Source organism: Trachurus japonicus, chromosome 23 (genome assembly GCF_045865225.1).
Source record: "Trachurus japonicus isolate A0001 chromosome 23, Traja_1.0".
NCBI lineage: Eukaryota > Metazoa > Chordata > Actinopteri > Carangiformes > Carangidae > Trachurus > Trachurus japonicus.
Window position 1 is genome coordinate 16556963 of NC_140929.1, and position 25404 is coordinate 16582366.

The following is a 25404-nucleotide window of genomic DNA, read 5'->3' on the forward strand; positions in this document are numbered from 1 at the left end:
TCACAACTGTGGAGAACTTTGACACAGGAATGTATGTACAGAATTTACCAATTAAACAGGACAGGAATAAATGAGTAATGCAAACTAAGGAGCACAGTATAGGCTAGATGATCTGGGAACTGCTGTCTCTAGCATGCTGGTGTTTACTTTACCTGCCACAAAGGTTAAGAAGTTACCCGAAGTCCAGCCTTAAAGGACAATTCCAGGCGAATTCAACTCGGGGGTGTATTTTCCTATCATTTTAGGTCTAAAAGAAGGAATCTGAAGATTTTCAGTTTAATTGCTCCTGTTTTGCGGTAGTTGCGTCTGTCCCCGCATCGCCACGGCAGCAATGAATGGGAGTGGATGTAAGTTCCGCTGTTTAGGCTGTTTCCAGCCCTCAAAGCCGCAATTTTTTTCCACAGACAGCGTCAGATGGCGACTCAAACATGCACCGAGAAGTTTATTTACTTCAAGCAAGCCGACATGTTTGTGAAACTAGATCTAATTCAAAGTCTCCCGGAGTCTCGCGCGAGACAGAGTTGCCGTGCTCGGTGTGTTCAGGTGCAGTGGGAAAAGCTACCGTTTGTGTCATAAACACAGGAATATCAACTCTTTACTTGCTTCAAGTAAAAAAAACTTCTCGGCGCATGTTTGAGTAGCCACCTGACGCTGTCTGTGGAAAAAAATGTACACTTCAAGCAAGTCCAGAGTTGATATTCCTGTGTTTATGACACAAGCGGTAGCTCCTACTGCGCCTGAATACACCAGCACTGCAACTTTGGGCTCGCGCGAGACTCCGGGAGACTTTGAATTAGATCTAGTTTTACAAACATGTCGGCTTGCTTGAAGTAAATAAACTTCTCGGTGCATGTTTGAGTAGCCATCTGACGCTGTCTGTGGAAAAAAATTGCGGCTTTGAGGGCTGTAAACAGCCTAAACAGCGGAACTTACATCCACTCCCATTCATTGCTGACGTGGCGATGCGGGGACAGACGCAACTACCGCAAAACAGGAGCGATTAAACTGAAAATCTTCAGATTCCTTCTTTTAGACCTAAAATGATAGGAAAATACACCCCCGAGTTGAATTCGCCTGGAATTGTCCTTTAAGGGATACTTCACCCAAAATAGATAATTCACCAATTTTATATTCACTGCCATGCCAAGGAAGGATTTGCAGAACTTTCAGAGTTATCAAAGCGCTTTTGGAGTTCCAGGGCGGGTCCGGCTGGCAACGGATTTTCATATATTGGCGCCGGATTGTGCTCACTTTTGAATTGTCGGCGAGATGTTTGTTCGTTGTTGTAAACCATTGGATGTATGATGATAAGTGAACTCTATCTGCCGCCATTATATGAAAATCTGTTGCCAGCCGGACCACCCTGGAACTCCAAAAGCGTTTTGATAACTCTCCAAACCCTTCCTTGGCATGACGGTGAGTATCGATTTTGGGTGAAGTACAGTGAAGGGAAGCTGGTGAGGGATTAACTGAACTCACCTCCTCCAAATTGAAAGAAAATAGCAAAAAGAAAGTTAGAAACTAAAGAGGCATCACTCAGGGTACATATCAGTGCTTTGGGAAGTACATAAATGCGGGCTACTGTAGTGTAACATATGGTTTCCACCAAGCTATAAGCTTTTGTACACCAAAAATGTACAACAATGCTCTTTCCTTTCACAATGTCTGCCACATTGAACAACAGCTCCTCTTCAGAGCCGTACTCTTGAATTACATGGAGGATTGTATTTCCACCAAAAGAGCTGAATTTAACTGACCTCCTGAGCTCCATTACATTCACACAAAGATTCTCTTTGTTCCCATATTATAGGATACCGTTGTTGCCAGGGCCTGTGGCTCTCAATCCACAGTGAGTCCTGCAGGACTTTAAGCTCTCTGTGGAGATAAAAGGCCACTTCACTGATTTTAAACTTAATGCACAGCTCCTTTTCTTAATATGACGTACTTAGGCAAACCATTAGAGCAATCACTGCTCTCACATTCGATGATGGAGCCATCGGTAGAACAGGGATCACAGGTGGTCAGTGCTGACACTATGACTATGTAGGATTTAGTTGGACTGATAGAATGTGCAGATTACAAATTATATCAGATGATCACATGGAGAGCAGGAAAACACTTATTTCTTTTACACAAAAATGTGTATTTTCTTCTACCAATAGGTCTCTGAGAGGGAATAATCACTCCCAAGACAGTCGCAACCTTAGACATGTGCAATCTGTGACAAGCCACTGGTGTAGACATCACAAATCCAGATCCAGTTCAAATATCTGCAAACTGGTCACGGCTCCTTAACTGTGTTCATTTTGCAGAGCAGGTGCTAATCCATCGCATGTGGTTACAATGGAAAGCAGTCGCACCCTAGGCCCGGAGGACTTGGATCTTTCTGGCTCAGTAGAGAAAGGCACTAACAATGCCAGAGCGAGGGATTACATTCGTGCTCGGGGCAAAGCTATGCTATGCTATTGCCAGAATTTGAAGTCCGGAGTCACACATGCCAGGCTTAGGGAATCATGCTCCGTGTTGCCTCTTGTCCCCATTTCACGTGACTCTCTCTTTGAACTTGGTGTTTGTTCCCATGGTGGTCAACTTGAACCCTCTCGTGAGGGGGAAAGTGAAGCCTGAACTTAAACCTGACAGCTTTGTGTAAAAATACCTAGACAAGAGCACGTTTTTTCGTCATGCATTGCTTTATACCGTGTTTGTTTCATCCAAAAGTGTAAGAACATCAGATTTTTAAAGGACTTTTGCAGCCAGACTCAATCTACGAGTTTGATTTTTCATGATAAATGTAACTTCACTGTTTTAGCCATAGCCCAGGTGATTGGATAACATGTCAGTTGGAAATATGAAATGATATCCAGCTTATGTCTATACTAACAATACCTCTGGCACATCAGGAGATATAACTTGAAAAAGTTATTTTTCTCAACTCACACAATTTAAACTCCATGGGTTTATAAGAAAAACACATCAATATCACCTGGCAGTCTCTAGTGTTTACACTGAGCTCATCCGAGAATGGAGTCAGCAACACAAACAGAGTGTGTCATGCTCCAGGTCACACTAATTTCATCACTTGTGCTTTGAATGTTGTGGAAATGACAATTGATGTTTGTTTTTAATTTTGTGCTGTCTAGACCCTCGTAGTGACTGATCATTTGTAGTTTGTTTGTCTCCTGGAGATGTTAGAGCTGGTCCTTTTAATTGTCATACGCCTTTTATTTGGAGTAACTGCAGTGATGTCAAATTTTGATTTATAAAACGACAAAAAAACAAGTAAATGTAAAAAAAATAAAAAAAATAAAATAATAAATAATGATGTTCAGTCAAAAGTGGTTGCAGGAAATGAAGGGGAGTTGCAGGCGAACACATGACCTGAAATAAAACCTGCCTTCTGTATCAGTGTTCTCAGGTATCACTGTGGCTTTACAGCAAGAAAACAAACATTTGAATGCTTTCCTTCAAGTGCAGAGCACGTTACAGATATCAGAGAATAAACCTTTCCCCCTTCTGTGCCTGAAAAGCTGACTTTTTGCAGATAGCAGACCTCTCCGGCTCTCAGTAACACACTGAGCCCTGTGGTATGAATAGGCAGTGCTCACTGGCTGAAAGCCAGGGCTAAGATTCTTTACAAGCACAAAGAAAAGTATGTCAGCGCAGAGCAGAGAGGATCTGCCTTGTATGGCCGAGGGCTTAGCATGTAGCTTAGGGACTGCACCAAGCTAAAAAGTGGGGAATTTGTGTGTGGGTATGTGTTCTCGATGTGTGTGTGGTGATGGGATTATTGTGTACTTCTGTGTGTGTGTGTGCATAAGTGAGCGAGCATGTGTGTTTATTCTGCAGTGAGTGTGTGTGTGGCAGGGTTATTGGAGCAGTGTTACAAAGTGGGAATGTCAGCTATTGTTTCTAGTTTCTTCCCCATCACAGTTCACTGGGACTGCTGGCTTTGTGCTGGTTTCTGGGGTTAATTTGACCAAGTTGTATAAAGGAACATCCTGTTTAGAGGCAGGGGGAGGGACACGAGCTTTACTGACTCACTGATGAATGCTTTTTTGAAATTTTGTATAAACTATTTCATACATTTTTCATTTTTTTGGATTTCACCTGAAGGTAGAGAGCTTGATAACAAACGTGTGAATGTGTTAGATGAAAGAAAAGATATTCTAATGTATTCCTCTCAGTGTTTTGGCACAACTCAAGTTTGGTTCTTAGATATGAAAGAAAAAACATAAAATGCAAGATTTCCCGTTGAATTATCTCAAATCTAATTTGTTGTAATCTTAGATTCATTCTCACTACAGTCGTCGTGATCGACATGCAACATTTTACCCGAGATAATCGGCTTTTGCTCGTCTGTTAATGCTTGCATGAAATGATCTTTGGCATAGAACACCCTGCTCAATATACTGTGTTTATTTTGTCAGTGAAGTCAAACTCACAGTATTACATGTTACACTGCTTTTTACACCATCCGTTGAAGTAGATTTGAGTCCCAGCTATCTTCCTACTGGATTTTTAACTCACACAGTTGTGTACATGTGCGTAGAGGGAGTGCTTAAATCAACATCTTAAAGAATATATTTCCTCATTGACCTGGTTGTGTTAGATACACCTCTTAAGACCTTTTGTAAACATCCATAGGTGATAGTTAGCGTGACATATATAAGCCGAAGGACCTGTAGGCCTTTGTAAATATTAAAGCAGAAGTAAGTGATATATTTGTGTTAATATAAGTCTTAAATAGTTATATCTTCCGACAGCAATCACTAACATAGAGTGTTTGGACTGAAACACGGGTCTGTCAGTCACTCTGCTCTGCTCTGAGCCGAGGAGAAAACATTTATCGTATCCTACAGTTTTTATCCAATGAGGAGAGAGAACGGCATGCAGGGCTGTGTGTGCAGCCAAGGGACGCCGTGAATGTGGCGACGTAGGGACGAGGACTGTTATGGTGCGTTCAAGGAAACTCGTAGACTCGTGTTTTTCCGTCCTGTGAAGTTGTATCAGTTTGATCTGGTACGAGTTCACGGGTCGGAAGTTACGAGTGGCCGTTATAGTGACTTTCACAGGTAAAACAGGTCGGAAAAACATGGGTGGGTTGCCTGGAACGCTACAAAGTCGTAAGTTGTGACTTGAAGCTGTAATTTACGATTTCAAAAGCCGGCCTGGAACGCAGCATTAGCGAAAACGACCGGATCACTCACTTCTGCTTTAAGAATATTCATTGTAACATGAAATAATGTTAACTATTGGTCGCAGTAGGCAAAATGCTTTGACATTATGTTTTACTGCTCATGAAGAGTGAAGTGTAATGTACAGTACTAAGGCACTGCACATTACTAAGCCAGCTAACTGACTCAGTCATATCAGGAAAGTAACATTATATTTATCTAAAGTGTGCTAACAAACAAAGCAAACATACACAACCAGCATGTACACTCTTTGAATGAACAAACTGTGTTTTATTATTATGAACTGTTGAGTAATGGGGTCTATACATTGTTATTACTGGCCTAATATACATTATTATTAGGCCAGCAACTGACTCATTGGTGTGGTCAGTAATGCTACATTGTAGCTATTTATTTATATTGATCGTGATTCCTGACTTTGAGAAACGCACCAGACTAAGTAAGCAGTAAAATTTTAGCACAGGGGCATTTTATTCTTAATGAATGTTGTTGGAAAGTAATGCATTACTTAGTAGCACATGATATTACTTTGTTACAGATATTAATCCCAGTTTTACTGCTTTCTCATGAAGCTAGGGGGTTTTACTGTCATGTACCAGTAGTTTCATCTGTTTGTTCTCTCTGCTTTCAGTCAGTAAGCCTGGCCCAGGCCCTAGGGTTACCTAAAGTAGAGGAATGTGCTTCCTGGTAGTGTTTAAATTGTTTTTGTCACATGTTGAGTCTGCACAGCTTGCTCGCCAATACTACATTCAGGAATCGGTTACACACTCTTTCAGAGTTGCAGGTGCTGCAGCTTGATTTTAAACATTGGACAGTGCTGTGTGCGCTGGTGATGGTCAGTAAACACCTTCACAGCACAGGTTGGCTGCTTTAGTGGGGCTGCTTAAGTCCATTTTTGAGCCGAATCGTTCACTTCATGGTACAAGCACCAAATTTGGTACAAATGATGTCCAGGACATACCTTCTAATAAAAGTACGTTGCCCAGCTGAAAATCCAAGAGGGCCGCCAGTTTTCAAGATGGCCGCCTCGTCAAACGCCAAAAAAAGGTTTTCGAGGTAGAACTTGAATTAACAGAAGAATGTTAATGATCCAAGCATCAAAATGAATGTATTATGACTGGAATAACTCGATGGTGTCAATTGAATTCCAATATGGCCACCAATTTTCAAGATAATGGCTATTAAATGACTAAAAAGTAGCGTTTTCGCGTTTTTTCTTCAGTTTTCTGCAATGATCTTAAGTGAAAATCTGCAGAATTCTGAGGGATGTGTTTTTTGTGTGAATCATTTGTGAAAATGTGTCCAAACTTTTGACTGTCACTCACCACACACACACACACACATACAGCAACACAAGCGTTCTTTACTGAAATAAAAGTACTAATTTAGCAATATAAATGATAATTCATTAAAATTCTGTGGTCAACATTTATTGGTTAGTAATTTTTTATAAGAGTGATGTCAAAGCACAACCAGGGCACACTGGTGACATCACTGCTGTGAGACTCAGCATGGGGTTCAGTGTCAGCTTGTAGTGTACTAACTGTAGTTGTAGTTTACTAACTGTTGTAGTGGTGTACTCACTGTAGTTGTAGTATACTTTAGTGTCCCAAATGCTATCTAATAAGCCCCTGTATAGACTCAACTAGAAGTTTAGTTAGTTGTAGTATTGTAGTTAGATAGCCGCACCTGAATTGCCAGGATGTGCCAGCGCAGGATAGCCGAGCCAAGGGTAACGGGGCTTTAGTTACCTGGATGGTGTACAGATCGCACGGGATTTATGGCACTGGATGAACGATCGGGCTAGGTGTAGGGCACCAGATACTTGAACCTAGTTGTATCCCATATTCCAATGTGCTATGATATTTTGTATGTTTGGGTGGTAAAAGGATAATCCCTCGACCTTCAACTGTATAAGATGTCTGCCGATAATCCATTGAGTTGTGCTACTAAAACTGACTGGAGCAAGTGTTGCCTCTGTCAGACAGATACAAAAGCTATGCTTTGACACCTTTTCTGTGTTTTTATACCGTTATCTAAAAATTAAAAAAAAAAAAAAAAAAATAGCCTATACAAAAAAAAAAAAAAAAAAATGGGGGAGACAAAGACAGCCTCTACGTGGCCTCCCCTACAAGTAGCTTACAGGTCCAAAAGCTTTAAGTGAAACTAATGTCTTTGGGCTCTACTTTCGTGAACTAGGTGCAGGTGCAGCGGATCAGGCCTGCGCCTCGCCTTCGCTTCGCCAACGGGGAGTGGTCAGGAGCAGATTGCGATTTTCCTTCGAAACGCAGCGGAGCGCATCCCGCCTACTTCCCTCCCACCGGCGCAAATGGCATAGAGCAGGGGTCTCAAACTCAAATGAGCTGGGGGCCACTGCTGGCACCGTCATCTCAGTGGAGGGCCACTAAAGTTTTCAAGACGAATATAAAAAAAAAATCACAAATATTTCTGAAAACGGGGTCTATTTTCAAATATTGTACGATAATTAGGGCTGTCAAACGATTAAAATTTGTAATCCTTAAATGTCCAGTTAATCACATAGTATTTTTCTTTTTTGCTTGAAATACCAGCAAGATGAATGGAAAGCATAAGAAACATCCAGATCTGGACGTTTCTTATGCTTTCCATGCTTTCCAAATACCATTTTCATGGTAGCCTATTTGGTATTATCAGCTGTCAGAGAGAGAGAGCAGCCTCGTTTGGTGACAAGAAGAACAAGTTCTCTAGTGTAGGAACATGAGGAGAAAAAACATATGCAAGTTTTCTGCATCATAAGACCCTCCGCCCCCCCCCCCCCCCCACACACACACACACACACACACCACCCCCCTCCACCCCTCCCTCCCTCCCTCCCTCACCAGGCTGAATGAACGGGAGATTGGGGGGAAAAAAAAAAACTCGCTAGTCGAAGCGGCAGCTCTACGTCGCGCACAACCACAACCACGGCAGCAACAGCAACATGTTGCAGTGGATTATCACTGTTTGTGTATGAGACACCGGGACCACGGAGCAGAGCGACTCCTCACAGTACAAATACGACCGTCGGTGTGACGTGCAGAGCAGCAGGACGACTCCTCAGTCCATGAGTTTCATGTCTCAGACCGGATCATGTGAATCCAGCTGCAGAAATATCCGGAGGACGGGGGCGTCGCGCTAACCGTAGTAACTCACACACACACAGTGCTTTAAGTGGGCCGGTACTCACCGGTACGGAGTACCGGCACTTCTAGATTTTAACCCCCGGCGTACCGGGACTTTTTACGGCGTACCGGGGAGTACCGGGAGTCTGGACATACTCTGTCCTGTTCTCATTCTCTCTGACCGATTTGTGATAGTGATGCCTCTTTCACCCTGAGCGCCACGGTTCTGTTGCCCTGTTCTCTGTGCTCCTCTGTCTCTAACTGAGGGGCGGGGCTGCCGCGCTGTGCGCTCTCTCATCCATGACTCTCTCACATGCACGTACGGAGCGCACGCCGCTGCCTCGTCATAGTATAACTCCATGTGTCCAGACGAGATGTGAATGTGGAGCGACTAAAACCTTCGTGAGTTACAGTGTAAAGCCATTTACATGACTTTCCAGTGGTAGCCTACCAATAAGTAGCCTTCCACTTACTGTATTCAACATGCTTAAATGTGAGTCATATTTCCCAAAATGCTTAACACTACTCGTTAACAAGAGCAGAGTAAAATGAAAGCTCTTACTGAGAAACACTGTGAAACTGTTGCTGTCAGCTTGTTAGAACAATGACAGCTGTCTGTGGAGGCTGTTTATTTGGCCACAAATCACAAAAACTTCTTGATTTTAGTGAAAATTTTAATTTGGCAATAATTTAGGACAGCAATTAGGGAAGGATAGAGATACTTTATGAAGTGGGTAAACTTAAAATAACAAATACTGATTCATTTGTCGTCATACATTATTCACAGATGGATTTTAACAAGAAAATACTTTTTAAAAATCTTTCTGGAAAGTTCAATTGAACGTTTTTCTTTTTTTAATCAACATCATATTTGAATGTAAAGTAGCCTGTCACTTAATGATGTGCTGGTATCGACCGCCCACCGCCTAATTTACCAGCCAACAGCTGAAAAGGGGAGTACCGGCACTTATTTTTTCCCACTTAAAGCACTGCACACACAGACACGCACACACAGCCTACCTGTGATCACGTCTGGAGAAGCAGCTTCTCTGTTTCCCCCAACAATGAGCGGCCCGAGGTTAGCGCATTAATTGCGTATTAAAAAAAATAGGGCCGTTAAAAGCATTTTGCATTAAGGCATTAACTTTGACAGCCTTTCCTACTTTTCACGTCAAGACGCGGGCCAGATGTAGGGGGGCCGCGGGCCGGATGTGGCCCCCGGGCCGGGAGTTTGAGACCCCTGATATAGATATAGGTGTATGTGCTGATTCAGATACAATAAATAGGGGTTATTGTGATGATGATTATTATTATTATTATTGTTAATTGCATTTAAATGTGCCTGGAAGTGTGGAAATCTGCCTGTGGGGTCTTGGTGACGTGTCTGCACTGCGCGCTGGGCAGTCAAATTGCCACTGCGCTGGCTGCGCTTCGCCTTGCGCTGAGATTAGACCAGGTTGGAGCTGGCGAGCTTTCAGCGCACTCTCCGCGCGGTCTATCGGCAACAAATTGTCACTGCGCCACGGCGAATCTGTCGACACCTCCCCCTGCTGCGCGACCACTCCCATCTCAGCGCACAGCAGTCTGCCAATTTACCGAATCCGCTGCGCACCTTGTTGCACTGGACGATAATACCACTTCGCCAGCTGCGTCAGGGCTCGCTTCGCTGCGCCACCCTGAGTTGCGCCAAGAAATTAGGGCCCCTAGTTTGTGAGTGTTTTTTTCATTTAATTCGCATTGTATCATCATAATATTCAATAATTTTGATTTTCTAAATGCAGAGTTGTATTTCTCATGTGCAAAAACACATATTTCAATGTATAAACCATCAGAATAGGACTATTCAATCAAAATATAGTTCAAACGCTGTTTCAAACCACTTCGAATGGCGGCCATCTTGAAAAATGGTGGCCACTTTGTTTGTTCAAGTGGGCAACGTACTTTTATGAGATAGTAGGTCCAAAAGCACTTGTGTACCAAATTTGGCGCTTGTACCACAAAGTGAACGATTTTTCATTAATGTGCTCCACTACTTAGTAAACCACAACATCTGGTTTCTTATCCTAAACTTGTGATGTAGAAAATAAGGTGTGTGGTAATCTGGAATTCAGTTTTATCTCTTTGTATATTTCCCTCAGTCCATGTGTGTGTGTTCAGGTAACCGTGACTCCACATTAAAAATGCATGGAGCGGTCAACATGTGATAGATGGGCCAATGATCAATGACCAATGATCAAGTATTGTCAGGCCCCCACTCACTAGTGACCCTGACCAGAATAAGCAGTTTAGAAAAATAGATTGAACGTTTAAGCCACACTAACGTGCAGTAATCTTTAATATATTTTAATTCAACACCAACAATCACTTTGGCAGAGCGCTAGGTGCCATTTTTCACATTGTTGGAATGCAACCTCTTTTTTTTTCTGAAATAAAGCCATTACCCATATGGCCATAACTCTTCTTCCTATTTGTCAAAGTGTGAATATCGATGGCCATAAAGTTATTCATGCCTGCATGGCGCATCATCTTTATTTGAGAAAGAAATGAAATCCTATTCCCTCAGACTCCCAGGAGAGAAATAATATGTCATGCACCCCCCCACACCCACCTCTATTCATTCCACCATATCAGCTGAATAAATTTGTTGGAGTGACTGGAATGCCTGTATGTGATGCAGTTGAAGAGGTCAGTTTAACTTGTTGCAAGTAATATTGTCCTTTCGGAGTACCAAAGTGCACATGTGAATTTGCTCCGGTAGCAGCACAGCCATCTGTTGTGCTTGACTGCTCAGAACTTCTGAATTTAATATAGAAACTATTTACAAGAGAAGGCTATACTGTGAGTAGTAGTACAGAATATTTTTGGCTTCAGCCTCCTATAACTGAGTCGGACCTTTTTTACAGTCCACATCTTCTGGCTTTAAGGTCTTTTTTAATCATTTTAATTCCCTTCATCTGTATTTTCTGTGGTCACTCTGTATCATCATAAAACCAGCTTGTCATCGCTTTAGAGGATGAATGTGAAAAGAAACCATTTCCCAACAATCCCCCCTTATGTTCCACATCTCTGCTTTTCAAACACGGTAAATTAATACCTATTAAATTCTTTGATGTCACTTAGCAGCTCTTTTAGGCGGCTGACCCGCTCTCACACTATACTTGACAAATTGTGTTAATGAACAAACCATTCAAACGTTGCCAAAGTCTTTCATCCTAAAGTCAAAGCAGCCTGAATCTCGTTTCCGTGGGAAAGAAGGACAGAGAGAGAGCCGACTCCCCGGCTCTCTCGGGATATGACCGTGTTATTCCTCCCATTCTTCTAATTGTTTGTGCAGTCACTGACAGACTTCCAATAAGTCTGATGAAAGCGGTGCTGAACCAAAACAATGTCACTGAAACAATGATCTGAGCCATGTTCGGAGCTGAAGGGTTAGGTGCATTCCTTATGTGCAACGTCTTTGACATTACAGATTCATCACTGTTAATACAAAATCCACTGATTGCAGCAGCTTTAATCTTCACAAAAGTGATATGTTTTGTGCTCATTATGCAGACTTTTTTAAAAATAATTATTCATTCATTTTTGAATCTCCTCAGCTCACAGTCATGCCGTTCAGGTGTGTGAAATAGTGGCCGTCTACAAGAGTGAAGAAGATGATGCGGACGACCCCAAGACGAGAAGTCGGAGAAAAGCAAAGCAGCGCTCCCAGCTGTATCCCCATGCATTCACAGGTATGAAAGTTGCAGAGATATGCTGCGCATCCTTGAGGCTAATTCATCATTCATGTTTTCGGTCTTTGTCATATTGTTCAACCAAAGACAATACACAAAAGAGCATCAATGTCTGTTCGAAGACATGTGGAAACCATGATTTGGCTTTTAAGGTGACATTCCACTCATTCTGCTGACTTGTAACAGGGAACAGCTTAGCCCGTTTTTTTTAATGTCTTCTGTGTATCTGGTGTAGCTTTTTCGAGTGTGACAAAATGACAAGTTGCATCATGGGAAAGGTAAAAATATAGCATTCTAGAGAGGGGTTGACTGAAGGACAGACTATATTTGCCTTCTCTCGCCTCGCACTGATTTGGACTGATCTTTTCTCCATCCTTCTCCATCTTTTGTGGAGGTGCGGAAGCTTAATCTCTGAAGTGGCCCTTTAAAAAATAGACGCAGCATCTTTTGTTCCTTCCAACAACATCGCCTCGAGCCAGTTTTCATCACTGTCACTTTCGTTTTATTTGCAGTAGGTTAAAGCCACATCACACTTACATTTTGGGTAAGTGTGCCAAGAGCTTGTGTTCAGCCCCACCAATCACAAGTGATCTGACACTGGAAATAAGCCCGTAGACAGCTCCACAGTCTGAAAGTAATGCATTAACAAGAGAGCCCCTCACAGCTTAGCCGACTGGGCCTAAGATGGCAGCGTGCCACTGACTTGTGAGCTAATTCTTGATTTTGAGCCATTAGATTATATCCAAACAAGATCGGATTTACATTATTTATCGCAGCCAAATGTTATAAATGACCTCGCTAATGTGAGCTTTCACTGGCATCAGACTGTGTCGAGTCTGACACCGCTGCATTCCCACAGTCTGTGGAAACTTGGCTTCAAAGACACGTCCCATCACTTACATCCTGATTATGTAACTGACTAAAGGACGGTTTTTACTCCCACTCTCAACGTCTCTCTCTGCCTGCCTACCCCGCTGCTGCGCGTTCGAGGTGCTGGAAGTGATTGCGACTGAAGAGCCTGCCTGAAAAGTTAACTTTTCTATCTGATGAAAAAAAATGCTTAGTTTGATAATTTGACTTTGAAATGCTTAGTGAGTGAATCTGCTGTCAAAGTGCTTAGCGGGTGAATTTTCAGTCCTTAATGTAAATATTTCAGTAATGTTCCCAAGCAGGATATTATGTGAATCCATCTCTTACTTTTTGTCTGACTATCTGCGGAGGCCCCTGTTTTACTAAAACGACTTCTCCTTCATTTCCCTTCATTCATTGATATGACTCTTGTTCACATTATCAGATTGACCTGGCTGCTCCAGATAAAGACAGGACTCATTCCCAGTCGCAAGTCTTTGCTGTGGGAAAGTCAGGTAGAGTTTAGTTTAGTTTATTTATTTAGCACACATTTAAATTCAATGGTGCACGGAGGGAACAAAGCCGATTGGCTTGTACATAAGTTCCACCCCTATAACAAATTACAACAAGACAAATTTCTATGGCTAACAAACATAGAGAAAAAAAAGAAGATAAAGTGCATACATAATCAACGTTAAATGAGCAAAATGAACAAAAATGTGAAAAAATGGAGAGATAAAGAGCAAAGTGATTAGTAACAAATAGAGACAATAGAAATAAGGTACAAAAAATTCATTAATTGAAATCACAAAAAGACAGAGTAAGGATGTGGGATATGGAGAGAGCGGGAAATTCAAGAGAAGTTGAGATGTATTTTTAGCTGCTTTTTAAAAAGTGGATGAGAAGAAATGGATCTTAGTGAAGGAGGTAAAGTCCACTCCAAAACACAAGTCATATTAAACTGATGGTGTGATGTGCGGGTGAAGGGTAAATAAAGTAAGATTATTACCGTGTCTAGCGCGGTGAGAATGTACATTATGAGTGAAGGTAAAGAAGTTTTGAAAAGTGACAGGGAGATCTTGGTTCCTGTAAATAAACTTATGAATAAGTGCTGAATGTAGTCAGTACCAGAAGTGTGAATGAACAAAATATGATGTCTCTTTGCTGACATAACTCATCAAGTCAGACATCATGATGGATGATCATGTCTGGGGAAGTATTTTTAGATCATGTGATATGAATGGTAAAACTATGAGAGGTTTTATGTAACACTTGTGACGGTATTTCCTAAAATCAGATTAGGAATTCCCTTCTTGTGAAGATAGCATCATTCTTCCACTGACACTCCTCCACACCATGACGTATCGCTTCAGAGTACAACATTAAAACTGCCATGTCAGCAGACGTGACCTAACAGTACAGTATGTCTGTTTCTTTTTTTTTATTTTCATTTTTTGTTTCTATTCTTCTCTGCAGTTTCATATGTGAGGAGGACGAGGCAGCACCACTGGCGGTGCAGCGACGTCACCTTCCACTGCGCCAACCAGGTGCTCTGTGAGCAGTGGATCCAAGTCATCAATGAGCAGCTGTCACTACTCAGTATGTACTGTTCGGTGATGTTCGTTAAAAAAGATGTGATGATGCACTTTTGGCTTAATCAGAGCGTAGTCAGGCTCAGTTTATTGACTAAGCACCATAAAAGTGCCACGCACCACAGTAGGAGTCTGGCTCGAGTGCACACAGCCATCAATCTGCATGACACAACAACCAAAGGGCAAATGTAATTGTAGGAAATGTACATTCATCAACAGATTGGTTCGTCTTGGTAAAGAAAATATTTCTATGTACTTATTAGATTGTATCACACAGTATCATCTATTGTGAAATTGTGGGAGTATCAGAATCATGGGGAACAATTAGACTTAGAAGCTGCTACTGCTGTAATTTGTCTGTCAGGCTGAGAAGGTGCTGTACCGAGCGGTACAGTACTTTACGCTTTGAGCACCGTAGCACAGGGTGTTCTGTGAGAATCGGGCTTTTTGACCTCTCAAGTAATTTCAACACTTGGCAGCAGCTGTAGGATGCAATGTTTTTCCTTTAGTCTTTGTTTTTGGACCACTCCACTGCAGAGAAACTAACTGTGCAGTATGTATCATAAGTCACTCTTGTTCCCAAAGTAAACTGCTCCCTCACCTCCCTCATCATTTACCATCTTTACCAGAAACTTTCTTCATCACGCTGCCTCCCATCACACCCGAAAGGCCCCATTTTAAAATGAGGCTATGGGAAAATGATGGCACTTTAAGTGTAGTGCACACATAATAGCACAAAAAAACGGTATAAACAAAGTTTAGAACATTGTTTCATGTGGTATAAAAGAGTAGAAGTAACAGTTTCAACAAGCTTCCACAGCTCTTCCAAATAGTCATATTGGCTTCAACTCATTACGTATGCAGAAAATCTTACATATCATATTATTGGATTAAAGTAGAGTACAAGTACTACAAATGTGTGTTTTATTTGAGTATATCCATGTAGGTATTTTCCACAGCTGCCATCTTGATTCCATTTACAATCTTTAATGAAGTTATTTTTTCAAGGCAAACAAAATGAGCTGCTCTCATGAAGAAAGTGTTTATTATTGTTCATAAAAAAAAAAATAAAAAAAAACTTTTTCATTCATTCTTTGCAGCAGCATCTCACGCCCTCTGAGGCTCCGGAGAGGCCAAAGGCAAAGCTACAATATGTGACCTCCTGCATTTCTCTTCTAGACAGTCCCTCAAAGGCACAGACAGATAGAGTGCAGCCAGCAACAGCAGCGCGATAAAACATATAAATAGTGGTATCACAAGCAGTAAAAGAGTGTAGTGTCATATAAAAATATCTCTGGCCAGCTCGTGGGGGGGGGGTAGAAGAGGATATCATATCTGCATTAGTGCTTGTGTTTGGCAGACTGTCCAGATGTATTCTAAGGAATCTACACAACAGTCCCCTTCATGTTAGCGGGCTTTCTTTTTTTTTTTCTTTTTCCAAAAACACACAGAATATAAAACAACACATCAGCTATAATCATCAACATCAAAATTTTACTTCATCTATTTGGAAATGAAATGATCAATCTAACTGTGTAGTTAAGGAAGATTATGATTTCCAATGATGTAGTGACATGTAACATTACCATAAAAGTGTTATTACACCATCCGTCAGAACATATTAAGCTTTATTACATTTCTGACCTAGTTGGATTGCAAAATACAGTGTTTTGCACTCCAGGGCTCATAAAATGATTGCAAAGTGATTGTATTATTGGGTTCTAAAGGATTTACTGTGTGGAAATAAGAGTGTAAGACGGGTTCAGCCCATTTGAAATTGTGTACTTGGCCTCATTTCGTCCGGAAAGATGAATCAATTCAAGGAAATTAACTACATTCATTGTGAAGATGAAGCCTTAGTTTGTTCAACAGTGTTCGCGTCCTCCGCAGTCCACCTTACATCACCCGTTGGCAATCCATTTATGTAATCTAATGGAACTTTTGTCTTATTGCCAAACAGTATCACCCTATGTTTCTTTGTGCTCATTTAGCACTCGATCCCAATCCATTTGTTTTCAATTTGAGCCGCTGCTTGGTTCTAAACCATCTAGGTTTGTTGTCCTAAACGCAGTCGTCCACGACAGCCATAAACAAGTCATTTACTATTCTCCGTTGCCGCACTTTGTAGGTTTATCACCGAATGATGCAGCACCACTGAATTGCCCCACACTCCTCCCATAGTCAGTGGACACACCATTTATATCTTGAGCAGCGTGTTTTGGGGACCAGTCAGTTTGACGAAGCATTTTGAGAAAGGTCTCTGCTTAATAAAAACTTCATCAAGCTGCTGTCAGCTACACATTTGTTTAAAAAAAAAAAAAGTAAACACTGATCTTTTCTAATGACTATCTCATACCCGTGCTTCACTTTGCAGCCAACCGACCGAAGAGCCTTCTGGTGTACATCAATCCCTACGGCGGAAAGCGGCGTGGGAAGCGTATTTACGAGCAGAAGGTGGCTCCACTGTTTCGCCGCGCCTCCATCTCCACGGATGTGATTGGTGGGTTTCTGTTCCTACGTTACGTTCCTCAGCATTGGAATAAAAAATGACTTCCGGCGGCGGTCACCATTTAAATCTCAGCGGCCACCACCGCCGCTCACAGGGACCAAACACACTTACAAGGATATGATTTGCCTCATAGTGTCATTAATCACTGAAGCACCTGAACTGAAGCTGCGATTGTTGATAAGCTTGGCTATCCAAACACATCTATTATTCAGTAAGTGTTTGCTGCAGCTACACATAGTCTTGGGTATTGATGGTCCATCAGAGTGAATACTATTCACTTTACAGTATATGCCGGGTAAACAGATTTACTGTTGAAATATTGTTTTTGTTTTTGTAGGCCCAGGGCTCATTTTGCAGGCTAATATACAACGGCTGAATAACATTGTTTTGTGCCACGGTGCCTTTGCTTTTTTTCTGAGCATATTAATCTGCACAACGGCTTCCAGTGAACGCTTCAAAAGTGCAGCACTTTTCCTTGTCATTTTAAAATGCCAGTAACAGCGTGCCTGTGGTACCAGACAACTCACAAAACGTCTCGTCATTTCTGTCTGTGCATTCCCTTTCAATAAAATTGTACTAACACTTGCCATTTGATTTGTTTCTATAGTTACAGAGCGTGCCAATCATGCCAGGGACCACTTGAAAACAGAGGCCAATCTAGATAAATATGACGGGTGAGTACTCAAGATAGGCGGCTGCTGCTCTCAGACTTTCAACACCGGTTCTTCACTGTGACATTGAGTTGACTTGACTTGTTTAGATTGTAATAAAAGACACTGAGACAGTTGGCCGTGAGCTGTGTATCCGTTAACACCCATAGAAGTTTGAATGAGGTTGCTATCTTGCCATGAACATCTCCTTACTCTTGGCAGATATACATTTGTAAACATGTGGTTTTAAAGGAGGGGTCACACATCACATTGTTGTAACACTTTCTGCTTCCTCTTCTTCCGCCTCATAGTCAAGTCTGGAAGATCTACTTCGATGATAATGCACTTCTCCCAGTTACAAAGTGCTTATTAAAAGCACATAGAGAGTATAAAAACAGTCAAGGAAGGAAGGACGAAAGGAAGGAAGGAAAGAAGGAAGGAAGGATGAAGGGTAAGAAGGAAGGAAAGACAAAGGGATAGAAGGAAGGAAGGACAAAGGGAAAGATAGGAAGGAAGGGAAAAATGAAAGGGAAGATATATGGAGGAAAGAACAGATTGGGTCAATTGGGTTAAAAAAGAAGGAAGAAGGAAGGAAGGAAGGAAGGAAGGGAAAAGGGATTGTGGAAAGAAGGGATGGAGAAAGGAAGGAAACGGAGGGAGGGAACAGATTAGGTCAAAAAAGATGGATCAAAAGAGAAAGGAAGAAGAAGTAAGGACGAAGGGAACGAAGGAAGGACGGACAGAAGGAAGGGGAAAAGGAAGGAAAGAAAAATGAAGGAAAGGAAATGATTAGGTCAAGGAAGGAAGCAGAAGGACGGACGAAGGGAAGGAAGGAAGGAAGGATTGTGGAAAGAAGGAAGGGAGAAAGAAAGGGAGGATGGAGGAAGGGAACAGTTTGGGTCAATTTGACCAAGAAGGACAACAGGAGGGTTAAGACAAAAATAAAGAGTAAGCAAATTTTTAAAAAGAAATTGGTTTTTCGACACACAGACACATGGACATAATAGGCACCTTCTTCACACCTTGGGTTGGGTGCAGTGTAGGAGAGAGAGCAGAACTAATACAGGAGCAGTACCGACAATAACAATCACAGACACTGTCATCCCTCTTGCCCAGACCAGCTGGACATCACTCATAACTGGAAGGAATGGGTAAAGTGCAAGTGCATCAGCTGTTCAGTAGCTTAATGGCTTGTGGGACAAATGAAGATTTCGATCTGTTCTTTGAGAATGAAGTGTGTGTGGGTGGGGGGGATATCTACGCCCGGACGGCAGCAGCTCAAATGAGGAGGCAAGGGGCTGCTTCTGGTTACAAAATGAAGTTCTAAAGTAATTTGGCTTTGGCAGAGACTTAAGCTAAAGAGCCGGATGAACTCCTGGCAGGTGTAAACATGCCAGAGGGTGTAAGACTGATAAGGGCATCAGCAAATCCACAATGTGCCTTATAGGTACATATATAGATAGGATGCATTTGAAATATGTGACCCAGACAATTGTAGCGGATAGGAAAAGAGAGTTGCAACACATCTGTGAAAAGAAAAGATCTGCAGTGCTTTGCAATGTTGTGAAGATGTAGGAAGCAAGTTCATATAGGAATCAATATGAGGCTTGTTGTGAAACTGTGACTCCAAGACTTTCAGACTTATATGCTTGAAAACAAGGAGCCAAAGTGTGAGAGAATGTGACTAACTGGAGAGTGTGGACCTGTAATGACATCTGATATAGTGAATTTATCTGAACAAAAGGTCTCAGATATCCAATTTTTTTTTAGCTCTTGAGTGAAATTGCGAAGGATTTACAGCCCCCTATAGTCACACAAAGGTCTTTTTGAGAAGGAATAAAATCAATCTAAAACAGTATCCAATATGCCTATCCAATACTGAGGAAGATCAGTGAAAATCAAGAGGTCAGCTGCAGCAAAAGCAGCAGTGAATGTCTAAAAGCAATAACCGAGAAAAGGTTTATTAGAATTTCCATATATATGCGTCATTTAAACAACTGAACAGTGAAACAAAATACGAGAAGTCGGATTTATGTTTTCAACTCAACTTGCTCATGATGCTGCGGCTCAGGTCTGTGAGTAAAGGGAGGGTTTGAGGCGAAATGCAGTTTGTATCTGAACATAAAGGGGCATCAATAGCATGAAAGGTTTTTCCTGCAGAGTGCCCCGTCAACCCCAGCCTCTGTTCATCAAATATTTGGTCCAGCAGAGCAGCTTTAGAACCCATTATGCTTTTAGTCTTCAGGTCATGAAATTTATAGGGGCATTTCTGTGAGGTTTTTCCGAGATGGACTTAAAAAGCTGTGATGCAGGGTGGCACAGTGTGATATTCTTATTTATCGAAGGCTTTCGGAGTTAGAGCAGCTGCTGCCCGGTTGTGTTATCGTCAAGGTCACAGTGTGGAAGGAACTCTCTGGAACATGTATGCAGGTTGTGAAGCTGCTGGTGTCATTTATCTGCACAGGGTGGTGTGTGTCGGTGGAGACGGGATGTTCAGCGAGATCATGCACGGCTTGGTCACCAGGACCCAAACTGACCACGGGGTGGACCAGAACCAATCAGATGCTGAGTTGGTGCCGTGTTCTCTGCGCATAGGCATCATCCCTGCAGGTGAGCCTTCTTCATAATGTCAAATAAAACATACAGTACCACGGTTTGTGGTAATGATCTCCGGGTGGCAATTAAACTTTCTTACATCAATGTTTGATAAAAAGAAAGAAAGTATATTCCAAAAATAGTTGAACTTCTCTTTTCAAAGACTGATATTATAGTAAAATAATGTATTCGGATATAATGGTTAGGGTCACAATATGGCAAAATGCAATATCCAAATTGTAGGAGCTGCAATTTTAAGTTTCAAGTTTACAGACTGTAAAAAAAAAAAGACTGTGGTGCAAGAGCAATAATCCAGTCTAAAAATCATATTCTCCAGAAATAAAGAAACATGACGCCCCCAAAATTGCTTTAAAAAACATACAAAAAACTGAATTTGTCCATTAGCCCTACAGTAATATAAGGCTATAACCTGGTTAGCTTGGCATAAATTCTAAGAAGAAAAAAAAAATAGCCAGCCTGTGTTGAACATCCACCTAATCTGGCCTCTAACCTCTAAGCTAAAAGCTAAAACTAGCGGGAAACTAGCTGTAGCCTTAGATTTAACTGACAAATGCAAAAGTGGTATAGATACTTGACTCTTCTTCTCATCCAGCTCTTGGCAAGAAATTACATTTCCAGAACGAGTGACTCATAGATGTCTTTGGTATTTCAAAGTTCATCTCAGTAAATGCAAAGTAATGACTAAGTAACTGAGTTGGACTTTTCAAGACCTGATCTGATGGCTCTTAGCATCTTGATGTGAAACAAGTCACACAAGATTGAAATCAGACACCACTTCTTTCCAGCAGCAGACTGTGTGGGATTATGAGGTAAAGCTTGCATGACACTTTATAATTTGCCCAAAGGACACAACTAATACTTTCTCCTCAAATGTAGAAACTCTGGCTCCACTTCCACCACTGCTGTTGCTCTCTCCACCTACACAGCAGCAGCATAACCCACGGCTGAATGCGCCGAGTTCACACCAGGTCTCTCACAGTTGTCAAAGTCCCTGTGGGAAATGTAGGAAATCACTGCTGACTCCATAGTGAAGAAAAAAGAAAAAAAAAAGAAAATTTGAAAAAGTCCTGCTGTCACTGATTGATCGTCTAATGGGCTCCATTAAATGTATGCTACACGTGCTGTACATCTATTGTGTTAATGTCTTATGTCAAGATACGTGTCGCATGATTGATGCCAAGTTTTTCCCCGGATGACACAGTAGAGTGAAAAGACTCGGCGAAGTGGTCAGTCCTTTAGAAAAGTCTCACTCATCAGAACTGTTATTGATTCCCGTTGTGAGGAACTGGAGCCCTGTGGGTCCTGGATTGTTGAGTTACATAAGGGAATCTCTATGGCAACAGGGCAGGGGGTCCCACTAAGGCCCCGCGGAGGGTCAATCATTCCAAGTGCCACAAATGGGAACGTGCTGAGTGACATTTTGAAATCACTGTAATTTTCATGAGGCTAGAAATACAGTGCACAAAGAGCAGTGTGAAGTTGTCCTGTGCTTGTTGGTAATAGCAGAAGGGGTTGAAAATCTCCTGGGGACATACTAAAGGGTTTTAAAGGGATAGTTCACCCTAGAATGATATTTCGCTCATTATCTACTCACCCTCATGTTGACTAAGGGCTGGAAGAAGTTTCAGAGTCCTCCGTCCCTTCTCTGAGTTACAGGGGGTCTTAGCGTAGCAGTGCATTTCAAGGCAACGGTTGTAAAGGGACACCAGAGCTCTTCGTAAAAAAACACACACAAAAAAACATCCAAATACCTCCATGATGCTCGTATGTAATGTCCGTCTTGTGCTGAAGCCCCAAATTGCGTAATTGTCCCGAAAAAAATTAAATAAGTCCACATTCCAAGCATGTTTGTAGCATTAGCTCTGTGTCTGTTGTCCGGTCTTCCGCTGCCAGCGCGCATGCGCAAGGTTCGCACTGAGACCGACTCGAGTCTCAGTCTGGTTGCGCATGCGCGCTGGCAGCGGAAGACCGGACAACAGACACAGAGCTAATGCTACAAACATGCTTGGAATGTGGACTTATTTAATTTTTTTCGGGACAATTACGCAATTTGGGGCTTCAGCACAAGACGGACATTACATACGAGCATCATGGAGGTATTTGGATGTTTTTTTGTGTGTGTTTTTTTACGAAGAGCTCTGGTGTCCCTTTACAACCGTTGCCTTGAAATGCACTGCTACGCTAAGACCCCCTGTAACTCAGAGAAGGGACGGAGGACTCTGAGACTTCTTCCAGCCCTTAGTCAACATGAGGGTGAGTAGATAATGAGCGAAATATCATTCTAGGGTGAACTATCCCTTTAAGGGTTTTAAATTACAACCATGATTTAGACGGTGATGACTCTATTGTATAGATTTTTGTGTGTGTGTGTGTGTCATTTTTACAAAAGCTCATGACTCAAATAGCTGTGTAACACTCAAGGGGGCAGTTGTCTGAGAAGTGAAGCTCACTTCCGCATTCAAACAACTGCAATCCTCTCGGCTGCCACTGGGGGCTGGTGTCAGAAAGCAGCATGTCTCCATAGACCCCCATGTTAAAATCGCCGATTTTACATCCTCAATAAACATGATGAGAACTGGTGCCATCATGTTTTTTGGTCACAACCGATAGTTTCTACCCCCGCACACACTCTGAGGGGGGTGAATTTTTTTTTAACTCTACCGTTTTACTATTATTAGGTTTAAAATTCTAGCCAATTAGGGCGCGGAAACGTTGAGTGACAGGTCCGGAGACCGCTGCTTCGAGGCCGTTCGAGGCCAGTGGGCGGGTTCTCGGCCGGTAAATCCAACATGGCGCTGTTCAGGCCGCCATATTTGAGTCACAAAAACGACTCCCCAAAACACTACGTCCATATTTTTTATAGTCTATGGTAACACTATGATGTGTCAGATTCCCATACAACTGTCTCACATATTATTTTGTTCAGGTCCTTAAAACTATCACTGAAAGCTCAGGGCCACTGGGGGGAAAAAAAAACTGAACAAACAACAACAGCTCCAAAGAGGTTTTCAAGTGCCATTGCTGTGCTGTTTTAATCCAAAGACTTGATAGTCAGTCAAACAAACCCCTTATGTCCAAGGCCTCTCCACAGTGTTATTAAAGTCAGAGCCAGTTTTTGACGTTCCTTCAAAACATTAAATAAGCACAGACATGTTGTTGATCATAGTGGTTCCTCAGGTCTGTCACTGACAGAAGTGAGTGCTGATGATCGGACAGGTCTGATGTTTGAGAGTGACAGCGGGAGCAACAAGATCAAATCCAGCTCTTTTATTACAAGACGTATTTATTTGTCGAGTCCAGAGGGAATTTTTGGCCGAGGAGCAGGAAGGCAGAGTGACGCTCCTGTCACTGTAGCAAACGTTACGAATCAAGACCAAAGACGAGGTTTAAATGAATCAGATTCAGCTCTATACAGTAGCCTAAGTGGAAACTTAAAATGTATAGTGAAATATGAACATTTTGCATGGGTTTGATAACTGCCATTATTACAATGAGTTTATTTATCTTTGTAAGTAAAATCTCTTTTTACTGCCACAGCACCATAAATACCTTATGGTACGCACCAAGTGTGTATTAATCCGCCAATGAAAATAGTCTGAAACACGTATTTAATCTTGTTTGAGCAACATTTGCTAAAGATTACAGCACCCCTACTTAAGGAAATTACTTTTTAAACTCCTTTTTTTTCAATGAAAGGGTCCATATGTGCTATATTTGTTCATGGAAACAAATGGATTTGAGCTAATTACTACAGATAGGGTTGGTTACGGAGGTATTAAAACACAAATTAACATGTTGGTTTTGTGATTATAACAAATACATAGTATATATAAATAAATGACAGCAGCAGCCTTTATTCTACAGTAAATTAGAGCATCCTCCATCTTCTTCTTCTTCATTGACCCAGAACAATAAGTGTCTTTCTCTCACTGATCACTCTGTTTTATTAATGTCACCTCTGCCAGTCATTCATCTCAAGCAGTTTGTAACTTTTCTTATTAAAGTGGCAGTAATGTGTGATAATGGGGATGGTTTAACATCTTGGCACGCACATACAGACACACACAGACACACACACACACACACACACACCTTTGCTGAAAGGCAACACCAGCAGGCTTAAAGGTTTTGTTGTGATGGAGTCATAAATTTTGATTCTGTGCTTGTCCCATCTCAGAGGACTGTACCTTTGCCACCTGGCTGTGAATTATGATTCATCAATATATTCATCAATAGTGCTGCCAAAGTCGTGGAAACGCTGCAGCAAAGGTATCAAAGTCCCCGGCGTCAGGGTTCAAATTAAGAGTCAACAGCTCATTTATAGCCTCCTCTCTGCTGTTGTACACAGACGCTCCCTCATGACATTTTCATATTACACTGGTTTTTATCTGTTACAGTCTGATAGAGAATTTCAATTAACCCTGACACATTGATAGTAGATCTTTTTAAAAAAAACCAAAAAAAAAAACCAAGAAGCACATGTTGTTCAAAGATCCACTTGTCTGGTTTGAAAGGGTTCACTGATATCATTGTATGCCAGTGTCATAAATGCAGCTATAAATACATTCATGCACTGAGGATTCAAACAGCAGAAAGCTACTTTATTCAAAGCAGCTCTAAAAAAAACATCTAGACTCCATTGTTGTCCTCGAGATAAAGATGATATTGCTGCCAAGACAATGTAAATGATGAGACATTTTTTGTTTTTATTTTTTTATAATTTTTTGGGGGGTAACATGGATGAAAACTGGAACTTCCCCTCTGAGGATATGTAATGTGACAGTTAGGCCCTCTCCTTTGCCAACAGGCTACTCTGCTTGAGTAACTTAAGGGGAATAAAACATTTAACATCTGAGGGCTGAACATCATTGAACATCTGTGTGTGCCACTTAAATCCATTCAAAGTCAGTTGGCTTTTACTGCGTAGCTTTAGAAGAGTCAAATGGCATATGTCACCGTTTTTTTATTTTTTTTTATACGCCTGGCATAATAGCAGGCAGTGCAGCGCTGTCAGGAGCAATTGGAAAGTGTTCGGATGTGATTACGAAGCTCGGAGGAGAAGAGGCAAAGGCCAGATAAGTGATATTCATAAAAAGTCAGAGAAGGCGAGAGAGGGGAGCTC

At 41.7% G+C, this 25404-nt stretch overlaps 1 protein-coding gene across 1 annotated transcript in view; it reads left to right on the plus strand.

Moving 5' to 3' along the window:
* The window catches only part of cerk (ceramide kinase), a 46143-nt gene that overhangs the window by 5502 nt on the left and 15237 nt on the right, over positions 1 to 25404 (plus strand). Inside the window, exons 2-6 of the mRNA XM_085768981.1 lie at positions 11932 to 12066; positions 14392 to 14514; positions 16882 to 17007; positions 17624 to 17690; positions 20131 to 20276. Coding sequence (XP_085625107.1) covers positions 11932 to 12066; positions 14392 to 14514; positions 16882 to 17007; positions 17624 to 17690; positions 20131 to 20276 — 597 coding nt within the window. The remainder of the gene's footprint in view (positions 1 to 11931; positions 12067 to 14391; positions 14515 to 16881; positions 17008 to 17623; positions 17691 to 20130; positions 20277 to 25404) is intronic.